We start from the raw sequence: 12,426 nt of genomic DNA on the forward strand, positions 1-12,426 counted from the left end.
CTTCCTCTCTCTCTGTCTCTCCCCTTCTCACCCTCTCTCTGTCCATCTCCATCAACCCCCCCCCCCCCCCTCTGTGCTGTCCACATTCTTCTCTTCCAAAGCTCCATTTGCTTCCTAATCCACTACTCTCTGACCATCTATTTCCTTGTCCCTGTTCCAATACTGCTTCCCTTTTTCTCTATTTATGCCCTCTTCCCTCCATACTTTCCTATCCATTCCTCCATCAATGCTGATACCACTACAACACAGTATGTATGATACCCAATATGTCAGGAGCTGGTAATCTTTTCTGCTCCTGATGTGTAGGCTACCATACAAAGCAGAATGGTAAGGCAGGCTGATACTACTCCAACACAACATGCCTTCGAACAGGGCAGCATACCTGTTGTGTGATGGAAAACCATTTCTTACCTCTGACATGTAGCCTGCCCTACAAAGCAAGTGATCAGATAGCTGACACTCTTCCTCCGAAATATGCCTGCCATTCAGGGCAACGAGTATGCCATTGGATGAAAAAAACAACAACACTTTTTTCCAATATCCTCGTTCCTGTTGGAGTTAGGAAGTTATAAATCCTACAATGCTACCGTTTCTGTGCCAAATTTGGTTGGAACCAGTCCAGGAGTTTGGGAGGAGATCCCAGACATACACACACGTACACTCTACTTTATATAAGTATGTAGAGATGGCTAGTCTTTTCCCCATGGCTTCTCATCCATATACATGTGACACATACACTAACACACCTCACCCTCTTAACACGTTGTGTCCACCTCTACTGCTCTCTGTCTGTCCATTTCCTCCCCACTCTCTCTTCACCTCCTCCTCCCCCTCTCCTTATCTAACCCCCCCCCCCACAACGTCTCTGGACACATCTTACCCTTCCCTCCCTCTGGTCTCTTTCCATGTCCACCTCTCCCTCTTTCTTTCCCACCAGACCACTACCTCTCTACACCTTTTGTCTGCTTTATACATCTTCCTGTCCTTCCCTTCTCTCAATCCATTTCCTCCTCCCACTGACTGTCTGTCCTCTCCTTTATTCATCTCGATCTGTCTTCAGTCACTCCCTTTGGAACATACAGTCCCTGCAATATAGTTCAATAAAGCACTCTAGTTCCATAACATGCCTATCATGCTAGGCAGGCTACGCATCAGGTCCTTGAAGCCAGGATTTTCAACACTGATGTGCAGGGGAAACAATCAACATGACACGGTATACACGTGGGAGTACCCCAGGGAAGCATCCTAGGGCCCCTACTGTTTAACCTCTACATAGACGATCTCCCAACCACACACAACACAACGATGGCAATCTACGCGGATGACACAGCCATCCTCGCGCAAGATTGGAAACCATCAAACATTACGTCACGCCTACAGACTGCACTCAGAGTGGCTGAGCCTTGGTTGGAGAAATGGCGTGTTAGAGTAAACGTCGACAAGTGCGAAGCCGTTCTGTTCACTAGAAGACCGAAGCAACTGCGCAAACACCGCTACTGCAGACCAATAACTCTACATGCACGCCCAATACGTTTCCGTGAGAAAGTCAAATTCCTCGGTGTCTGGCTGGACCGAAAATTACTCTGGGGGGACCACATACAACACATGACCAACCGAGCTAGCGCGAGGCTCAAACAGCTCTACCCTATGCTCAACAGGCGTAGCACACTGAACAGAAGGGTGTCGACGTCCATGTACATGACACTTATCCGACCCCTGATGACGTACGCAGCTCCTGTCTGGGGATACGCTGCGCCTACATGCCTGCGCCGTCTGCAGCTCATACAAAACAAAGTACTCAAAATCATAAGCAATGCTCCACGATACACACGCATCGCGGACCTTCACCGGGAATACCGACTTGAGACTCTCACGGAGGTAATCCACAAACTCACCACAAGACTATACAGAAACTCCAGACATTCGCAGAACCCGTTTATTCTGAATCTGGGGAACTACGACCACAATCATAGATGGAAACATAAAAGACCAAAAGACATACTTGTAAGGACCTAACATCTATGGCCAAGCATACGCAAACATAACGGTACAGGTGAGCCCCTGTTAATCAGACGCCATTACTGGATATCCAGCTGGAACACACTGCCGAATAACTGGCACCACGCAGGGAAGCCGTACTGTACACTGCATGCAGACAAGCTCCACACATCCCCCACACAGTGAGATGATCTATGGCCGATCTCCCACTACTGTATAACGATCTTGATTGTTCCAGGAATGTAGCGGCTGCAGCAACTGGGATACATAGCCATCGCTTGCCACGGTAATGATGCATGATACCCATACTAACAAATCCAGCCTTGCATGAACTATAGCAGCTAGTAAGCCACTACTGCTGTTACTACCCATCCCACTGTCGCGGAGATTATTTTTTCCCACTGCACTTTTTTCCCTCTGCTCTTCAAATCGCTACCCTCACTCGCGTTTCGTCCACTATCTATCACCTGATGGACCGTGTTAATGCGTAGTCTTACCCAGACGCACGGACAACATCACAGCCCAGCATCCTGTGATCCACTTACTAGATAACTAACATGTTTACGGAGGTGACAGTAGAGCGTTTGGTTTGGTCACCACGTTGGTGCGGGCGTGGAGGGGCCCCATCTCTAATAAATCCCTCTCTCTCTCCATCTCATCCTATTTCCACCTCAACTTTCCCCCAGGCATGCTCTTCCACACATGTAGCCTCTGCAAAAGAGACCGATGAAGCAGGCTGGTACTACTCCCACTCTTATGCAGCATAGCCTACATGACAGTGGTATGAATCCCCATTTTCCCTTGTTGTGTAGGCTACTCTGTAATGTAGGTCGATAATGGAGGCCGATACCATGCCCTTCTGCTCCTCCCCTCCCCTCTCTCATCGTTTCCTCTATTCATATCAACCCCCTCCCAAGCACGTCCATCCACATGAGTAAAGACTGAAAAAGAGGATGATAAAGGAGGCTGACACTACTCCCGCAACATGCTCCTCTCGCAGCACAGTCAATGTGCCAAGGACTTGGTGACATATTTTTTCCCAAAACATGTAAGCTTCCATTGAAAGCAGGCCAATAAAAAAGGCTAATGCTACTCCAACAGGATACACCTGTTGTGCTGAGCAGCCTATACATTAGAAGCTGAAAAGCTGTTTCTGCCTCTGATGTGTGACTTGCCCTGCAAAGCAGGTCGATACTAATACTACATAAAATGACAGTGTGTGCAGATGGTGCTGTTGCACCAAACGACGTCATCTGGAATGTTGCCTTATGTTCTCGTATATGCCACAAGAAATGTCTCATCACCGGTGCGACCCTTTGTGTCAGTGCATGTAATCTGGCTGGTGGTGGACAGGAGTGTGGCAGTTTAACCTGGCCATTCCTACAACACATGGCAGGTGGTTCAACAGGAAACCGTTTTCTTGTGTAATGTGCACATAACGCTGACATTTCACTCACACAAACTATTAATATTGCTGGAAAACAATGGATAAAATTAAGAAATATTTGTGCATTTGTCTCATGAGATAAATAATGATAGGCCGTACTGGAAAGGTGCAGATGTGCCTCTTCCTGACGACGTCTCCTGTTGTTGACGCTTGTCTGACACTGTAATGAAGTCTAATGCGTTTGTGAGTGCGAGGTTTACTGTCGTAGCTGATGAAGCCTCGCAGCACAGTCAGTGGCAGACAAGAATGCTTTTGACACAGGGCCACACTTCACCTATTGGCGTGTGCTTTCGTCTCGGCGTGCTAAGCCCTTGTACGTTGAGTGTGTTGGAGTATCTGGGTTGCAAAGGGAGTACAGGTCAAGTGTCTGGAAGTCTCAGTGCCATTTCAGCCACGTCGCACAGTGTAATACGTCGTATTTGCCAGACGCATAATGAATGTAGAAGTTGTACGTAAGCATAATGGGGATGGAAACATGCAGGTGTTTCACAGTGGATGAATGCAGTGGAACATACCTGCGCTAAGACTGTAGCGTACCTCTGGTGGCTTGACAACATGGGGTCATGTTCTGTTGCAGTATACATTTGTTTCAAGCACTCCGGCATGTTTTTGCGTCACATAGCGCGGTGCTACTGCGTCCGTCACTTGATTTATTGATGACGAGACTCTGGCTACAACTTATTTTTCAATATTTGGTTGATGTGACCGTCTTTCAAATCCAACTGCAATGCAGTAATAAATATGAGGAGATAGAATGCAGTAGGTTATGAAGAAACGCAAAACAACTGTATCAGTCGAAAACAAACATTGGAGCCACCTTGTTAGAGTTCCGTATCTCAGCCGGTAAAAGAGGAACTCACAGGATTGCTTTTTACCCATCTGTCTGTTGTCCGACTGTAAAAAAACTCAGAACGGTTGGACGTTATCAAGTTGAAGTCTGTGTCATGTACTAACGGTTATGGGTCCTTAGCACCGTAGAAAATCGAAGCTTGTAAGTCAATGCACTCAGAAGATACGGACATTTACGTCACATATTTTGACACAAGCAAAGTGACTCATCAAAACGTGTAGGATACTTCCTCTATGAAATTTGGCAAGAAGCAAGGTTTCACACTGTAATTAAAAAAAAAAAAAACGAAAATTCTTAACTTGTAATTATATCACACAAGAAAACATTTTTTTGTCATTTATTATTCAACTGTCTGTTCGTCCATCCGTTAAGATCCCTTTTTCTCAGCAACTGGTAGATGTATCAAGTTCTAATTTACGTCACGGGCTAAGGTCTACGGTCCCTTATCGGCGTAATAAATGTACCCTTCTAAATCAGTACAATCAAAAGATACAGCCACTTATGTCATATGCTTCGATGCTCTCTAACTCACTCTTCAGAGGCTATAGGGTGCTTCCTATTTACCTAGAATCATGAAATTTGGCAAGAAACAAGATTTCACAGTACAAGTAAAAGAAAAAAAAACATCCGAACATTGTTAATTTGTAATTATATCACATTAAAAAGTATTTCGTTTGTCATTTTTTATCCAACTTCACACCTAAAATTAAAAGACTCGGAATGTTTCGGAATTCCTTGGAGCGATACAATGCCAGTATCAGTGTCGATAACAGGAAAAATGTCGAGATTCTCGAACCCCAGGATGGATGAACTGTCTGTATATATAATAAAGTTTGTATGGAACCCACAGAACACGAACACTACTTGCACCGGACCAGTTTTAGAACATTATTGAATCGTTTAGTAATTGTTGTCCGTGCCATACTTGAAGTCCTCTTCGGTATTAGATACAGATCATGATCTTCTGACGACTGAGCATTACGGAAAAAAGATATAAATCACACATACATCCTTTCATTATTTCTGCTTATGACTGAAGACTCGAGAGTGTTCCATGCCCATGTGCACTTGTTCCAGATGCCCCGGCGCTTGGCGTGCGACACTTGATGTCGGCGCTGCTGTGTGTGACGCACGTGCTCGCCTTCAGCATGCGAGGCGACATGTCTGTGGGAGTCGTCGTCATGGCCAACAACACTGGGGCCAACCCCAACATCAAGGTGGGCGGTCTACTTTCCATTTAACATAACACGGGGCCCGACAGTTGAGCGGTGGGGAGCGTAATTATCTCATAGTCGCTTTGTCTCATGCAGTAAACGCTTCCTGTGTCACGTCTACAGTGACCTTGAAAATGTAGCAGCATTGATTTGCAATCAGCCATTAGTCAATTACAAAGAATTTTAATCCAAATGCCAATATGCCCTGCTTCACTCCCTCTTGATTACGTTTCCACACTAACTAGCAAGATTTGCATAAAAATTGAGAAAAAAGTTTCTGTTTCGTTGATATGTAACTGCACCTTGACGCAGTATAAGCATCATGTGTAGGTCAAGTAACACATGCACTGTGCCTTGATAAAAAAAACAGGTGACAACAGGGCAGATGTCATTAGACTGCTCTGTTTGATTCAGAGATGGAAAGGATGAAACATATCGCTTAAAAAGTATGAAACAATTTTTGAACGATTTATTACTTCCAATTTTCATTGGATTTAATCTCTATGACCGTTTAGAATCTGTACCAGGTGCTGAAGCGAATTCAGATATCTCCATTTCGCAGACTAAACTAATTGTTGTACTATACATATGCCTCTAATGGTGGTATTAAAACCACGCGTTGAAGATACTTCTTTCTCCTTTCCTAACTCCAAAGAGACTCTATGGGTCGTCCTGTAAACATAGTATCTCTGGGAAAGTGTATTCAAAACGAAGATAGATGTCATCACAGTCAGCATCGTTGCTGGAATGAAATCTCTTATCCTTGGAGACGTCTTCCCTATGATGACAACTTGCAAAACATCAAACTTATATGCTGTATCTGTAGAATATTGCACATCAAACCCAGGGTTCTAGTTTCATCACGACTTGAAATATCGAACAGGACTTCATATTCCCCACAATAGAGTACAAATCATCAGTTGCCATTCAACTTCTTCATTGTCCTGATGATTCTGCATCTCATGCCTACTATATCACTCTCCAGAAATCCAACTGATCCAGTCAGATTCACCTCACTCTCCACACCATACAATCAGGTTCCTTCAATATCGAAGGGATATGTAATAAATGCAACAGAGTTTGTTTTCAGTTAATAACTGATAATTAATGCGTCTCATTCGGCTGAAGCCGAGCCAGTGACCAGAGCTGAGACCAGCGTTCACTGTATCCGACGAAGACGACTAGCTTAATTGTTCAAGAATGGCACGTAAAAATGATCTTGTCCGCTCGACTGCATAGCAGTAAAGACATCTATTAATAAGGCTTGAAAACAACTGAGCAGTCATTTGCTACTAACCGCCTGGGCCTACAAAATCGTATCTTTTAAAGTGCATGTGACTACAGAGAGTCATTAAAGACATTCTGGAGAAACTACCTTGCTGTACAAAACAGGCAAGAAGTTTCTTTCCAAACTTAGCCAACAAATAATACTCACGCTAAATTAATGTTGTGCTTCTGGTGTGTTCTGCACGTCGTTATTTACATTTTATGCACGATATTTCGACGACCGACCCAACTGCCTACTTCAGGTGTCGGAGAATTCGCTCTTATGAGTACTCGCTGCCTTGACTCCAATCAGACTGTGAACTATTGTTGGTCTCGCCCCGTTATTTGCAGCCAAGTTCGACTCCCGGCACCCTCTATTCCTTACGGTGCTCATTTGTTTTCCAGAGCTTGCACTGATAATTCTGTGAAACGCAAATTCTCTTAGCGGTGTGCATCTCAGCTGAATGTGATGAATCGAAAGTCTTCTCATTGTAAATTTCAGTTATTTGCAAGAAAAACGCCTTTTGCATGCTCCAGATTAATTTTTTTTTGTATTATACTTAAGCTCCCAAACACGTTTCGCCTTTTTAACGAAACATAGAGAGTGGGCGTCCTGTCATTTCCAGGTTATAGGCTTAAAACAGTTCACTCAAGTTTTTATTGTCTTTGTAAGTGTTGACAACTTTCCTGGTTGTTGCTTTGAATTGTTTCATTGGTTGACATACATATGTTTATGTCATTTTGTGTCTGAACATGTGTGTACGTGTGTGTGTGTGTGTGTGTGTGTGTGTGTGTGTGTGAGAGAGAGAGAGAGAGAGAGAGAGAGAGAGAGAGAGAGAATGTGTGGCTCTCTCTAGGGTGGGGAAAGGAGAGGGAGAGGGAGTGGGAGAGAGAGGGAGGGGGGGGGGGGACATACGGAGAAAGAGAGAGAGAGAGAAAGAGCATGTGTGTGTGTGTGTGTGTGTGTGTGTGTGTGTGTAAAATAACCTCTTGCGTTTTATCAAAGTGTTGTTTCAAGAAAGCTCCCACTTATAAACTTTCAGGACACATGTTAAAAGTATATAATATAAGATGACATAATTATAACGAGCACTTCACAGATAATACAACTCAGTACCAGTACCACCCAGCGCCGTAAACTACCAGAAACACTCAGATCTCCTGACGCAAATAGCAACAAACAATAGCTACAGTAATAATCTAGTGCCGGCCGTGCTGGCCGAGCGGTTCTAGGCGCTTCAGTCTGGAACCGCGTGACCGCTACGGTCGCAGGTTCGAATCCTGCCTTGGGCATGGATGTGTGTGATGTCCTTAGGTTAGTTAGGTTTAAGTAGTTCTAAGTTCTAGGGGACTGATGACCACAGATGTTAAGTCCCATAGTGCTCGGAGCCATTTGAACCAATCAAAGAAAACTTGTGTGTAATTTCAAACGTGTACCCGACTCGTACAATTATAGTTGGTAGTGACTTCAATTTATCCGCAATACGTTCTCGTAAATACATGTTTAAGTCCGGAGGTATGCATACAACATCATTCAAAATTGTGCTAAACGTATTCTCTGAAAATTATTATTTTTTATTTATTTATTGTTCCGTGGGACCAAATTAAGGAGAAGTCTCCATGGTCATGGAACGAGTCAATACACGAAATTATAACACGATTGTAGAAACAGATAAAATGAAATATAAGAAACATATTCAGGAGACAAGTCGTAAGTTTAAATAAAGAAAATCAACAATGTAACACTGGAATTTGCTCGACAGAATAGAAGGAGTGAGCCATGAGGAAACTCTTCAGTTTAGACTTAAAAGAGTTTTGGCTGCTGCTAAGATTTTTGAGATCTTGTGGTTGCTTATTGAAAATGGATGCAGCAGAATACTGCACTCCTTTCTGTACAAGAGTCAAGGAAGTGCATTCCACATGTAGATTTGATTTCTGCCTAGTAGTAACTGAGTGAAAGCTGCTAACTCTTGGGAATAAGCTAATATTGCTAACAACAAACGACATTAAAGAAAATACATACTGTGAGGGCAATGTCAGAATTCTCAGACTATTGAATAGGGGTCGGCAAGAGGTCCTCGAACTTACACCACATATAGCTCGAACAGCCCGTTTTTGAGCTAAAAATACCCTTTTTGAATCAGAAGAATTACCCCAAAAGATAATACCATACGACATAAGCGTATGAAAATATGCGAAGTAGACTACTTTTCGTCTTGAACTGTCACTTATTTCAGATACTGTTCTAATGGTAAATAAAGCAGCATTTAATTTCTGAACAAAATCCTGAACATGGGCTTTCCACGACAGCTTACTATCTATCCGAACGCCTAGGAACTTGAACTGTTCCGTCTCGCTTAGGAATTAGTTCATGAGCCCATTCGAATAGTAAACGGTTGTGAAAACATGCTTGATCCTTAGCGACAAAGAATCCTGAGGTAATAATGAGCATCAAAACGGATGCTGAGATTGGTAAACGAAGCGTTGTCGTAGAGAGACTGAATACAGTAAGTCTTAAATCCACCAAAAGTAAACGAGAAATATATCTACTCGGAAAAGCAGATGACAATTTTCTGGACGCCTTCTCAGAGACTATCTCCACTCCTCCCATATTAACAATGTAAGAGTAGATCAGGTATGGCCTGAATTCAAAGAAATAGTATCAACAGCAACTGAGTGATTCATATCAAATAAATTACCAAAAGGTGCAGATGATCCCTCACCGTACCCAAAACAGTTCAGAACACTGTTGCAGAAATAGGGGAAAAACTAGCCAAATTTAAAAGAACACAAAATCTCCAAGACTGGCAATCTTTTGCAGGAGCTCGAAATTTAGCGCGAACTTCAATGCGACATGCTTATGATAGTTTCTACAACTAAACTTTGTCTCGAAACCTGGCACAAAATACAAACAGATTCTGGTCGTATGTAAAAAATGCCAGCATCAAGACACAATCAATGCCTTCTCTGCGTGACAGAAACAGAAATGCTATCTATGACAATGCTGGTAAAGACGAGTTACTAAACACAGTCTTCCGAAATTCCTTCCACAAAGACGAAGTGAATATTCAAGAATTCGAATCAAGAACACCTGCCAACATGAGTAGCTTAGAAGTAGATGTCCTCGCAGTAGTGAAGCAACTTAAATCACCTAATAAAAGCAAATCTTCCAGTCTCGATTGTATACCAATTAGGCTCCTTTAGAGTATGCTGTTGCAATAGCACCATACTTAACAAATATGTACAACCGCTCCTTCGACATCAGATCTGTATCCAAAGACCGGAAAGTTGCGCAGGTGACACCAATTTTCAAGAAAGGCAGTAGGAGTAATCCACTAAGTTGAAGGCCCATATCATTAACGTCAATATGCTGCAAGATTTTGGAACATATGTTGTATCTGAACATTTTAATTACATCTGAGTGAACGGTCTATCGATGCATAGTCAACACAGAACGAGAAAGCTTCTTTCTTGTGAAACAAAATTAGCTCTTTAATCACACGAACTGTTGATTGCTATCGACAAGGCATTTCAAACCAATTATTCCGTATTTCTAGATATCCGGGAGACTTTTGACATCGTACTTCAAAAGCGGCTATTAATCAAGTTGCATGCTTATGGAATTCGTGATTTTCTGTCAGAGAGGTCACACAGATCGTTGTAACAGACGAAAGTCATCCAGTGAAACAGAAGTTATTTCTGGCGTTCTCCAAGGTAGTGTTATGGCCCTCTGCTCTGTATAAATGATTTTGGGGACAATCCAAGCAGGCATCTCAGGTTGTTTGCAGATGATGCTGTCGTTTATCGTCTAGTAATGTCAGAAGATAAAAAACCAATTACAAAACGATTTACGTAAAATATCTATCTGTATGTTGCGAAAATTGGCAATTAACCCAAAATAATGAAAAGTGTGAGATTACCCATATGAGTGCTAATAGAAATTCGTTAAACTTCGGTTACACGATAAATTGGTCAAAGCTAATTCAACTAAATACCTAGAAATTACAATTATGAACAGCTTAAATTGGAAAGAACACATAAAAAATATTGGGGGAAGATTTCGTTTTGTTGGCAGAAAACTTAGAAGATTCAACAGACCTATAAAGACACTGCCTACACTACGCTTGTCCTCCCTCTCCTTGAGTACTGCTGCGCGGTGTGCCATCCTTACGAGGTGGGGTTATTGGAGAACATAGAGAAAGTTCAAAAAAGGGGAGCACGATTTGTATTATCGAGAAATCGAGAAATATAGGAGAGAGTGTCACGGACATGACACAGGATTTGGCGTGAACAGTATTAAAAAAAAAAGACGTTTCTTGTTGCGGAGGGATTTTCTCACGAAATTTCAATCACTAGTTTCCTTCTCCGAATGCGAAAATGTTTTATTGACAGCGACCTACATGGGGAGAAATGGTCATCATAATAAAATGAGGGAAATCAGTGCACGGAGAGACAGAGGAGTTAGTTTTTTCAGCGCACTGTTCGAGAGGGCAGCAATAGAGAATTAGTGCGAAGGTGCTTCGATGAACCCTCTGCCAGGTACTTAAGTGTGATTTGAAGAATAGGCATGAAGATTTAGATGTAAATGTAGATGCTCTCTCTCTCTCTCTCTCTCTCTCTCTCTCTCTCTCTCTCTCTCTCTCTCTCACACACACACACACACACACACACACACACACACACACTCACACACACACACTCGCATACAAACATACATACATGTCCTCACACAAAACTTACTTCAACACACATACAGCCACAAAAAAAAAAAACTATTAAAAGCAAGATCCAGGAATGGTGGCAACACTTACCAAAACAAATGACACTCTAGACACAGAAAACCTCAGTTCAAATGCTACGGTTGAAAAACAGTATGATACGAAAAACCAGAAGCTTTCAACCAATTTTCAATATGAAAGAAAGCTGCTTAATTTACAAATTAGACATTACGAATTAGACATTGATCTGTAAGCCGCTTCCCATTTTATTACAAAAAACTTCCATGAACTGTTTTAAAAGTATGATCTGTACTTGACAACGAAAAAATTATGTAACTTTCCTGAACTCCCACTGAAGATGCCTTATTAAAAAGGCGAAAGGTGTGTGGGTGCTCAAATGAAATAATAATAAAAAAATTATGTGCCGCATGCGAAAGGTAAACTCGTAAACTAACGCAAATTACAATAAGAAGATTTTAGATCTTTCGAATGGCGCTGCCTGCAGACTGACAGGTGTTGGTTCTACAAATGAAACATGGTAGATGGTGTCTCTTCTCAGTGAGTGCCATGTAAAATCGTTAGGGATCTCAGAACACAAGCAGCGGTGCTACCACGACCCCCTCACTACGAGAGTTGGACTTTCTGTTTCCTTGGACTAATCGCGGAAAATTTCGACGATTGTTTCACAGAACATTTTAGGCATCTTTTAAAATCAACTTATTTCCTTTTCGGTGGAGAATATTACAAACAAACCGGTGGGGTAGTGACAGGTAGTCCGTTATGACCTGTCGTGGCGAACCTATACGTTGAACACTCTGAAACACAGACACTACAATCCACCACATTGAAACAAATATGTTTTTATCGGTACGTGGGCGATACATTTCTAGTGTTATAACAACGGCAGGAAAAACTTGAAGAGTTTATATAACA

The 12,426-nt window shown here is 42.4% G+C and overlaps 1 protein-coding gene across 1 annotated transcript in view; it reads left to right on the forward strand.

The window, feature by feature from the left end:
• LOC124550990 (putative inorganic phosphate cotransporter) overlaps window positions 1-12,426 on the forward strand; it is a 158,831-nt gene that overhangs the window by 59,726 nt on the left and 86,679 nt on the right. The window contains exon 2 of the mRNA XM_047125823.1: window positions 5,373-5,512. Within this exon, the coding sequence (XP_046981779.1) occupies window positions 5,373-5,512 (140 nt within the window). The remainder of the gene's footprint in view (window positions 1-5,372; window positions 5,513-12,426) is intronic.

The sequence above is a fragment of the Schistocerca americana genome, chromosome 1 (assembly GCF_021461395.2).
Source record: "Schistocerca americana isolate TAMUIC-IGC-003095 chromosome 1, iqSchAmer2.1, whole genome shotgun sequence".
Taxonomy (NCBI): domain Eukaryota; kingdom Metazoa; phylum Arthropoda; class Insecta; order Orthoptera; family Acrididae; genus Schistocerca; species Schistocerca americana.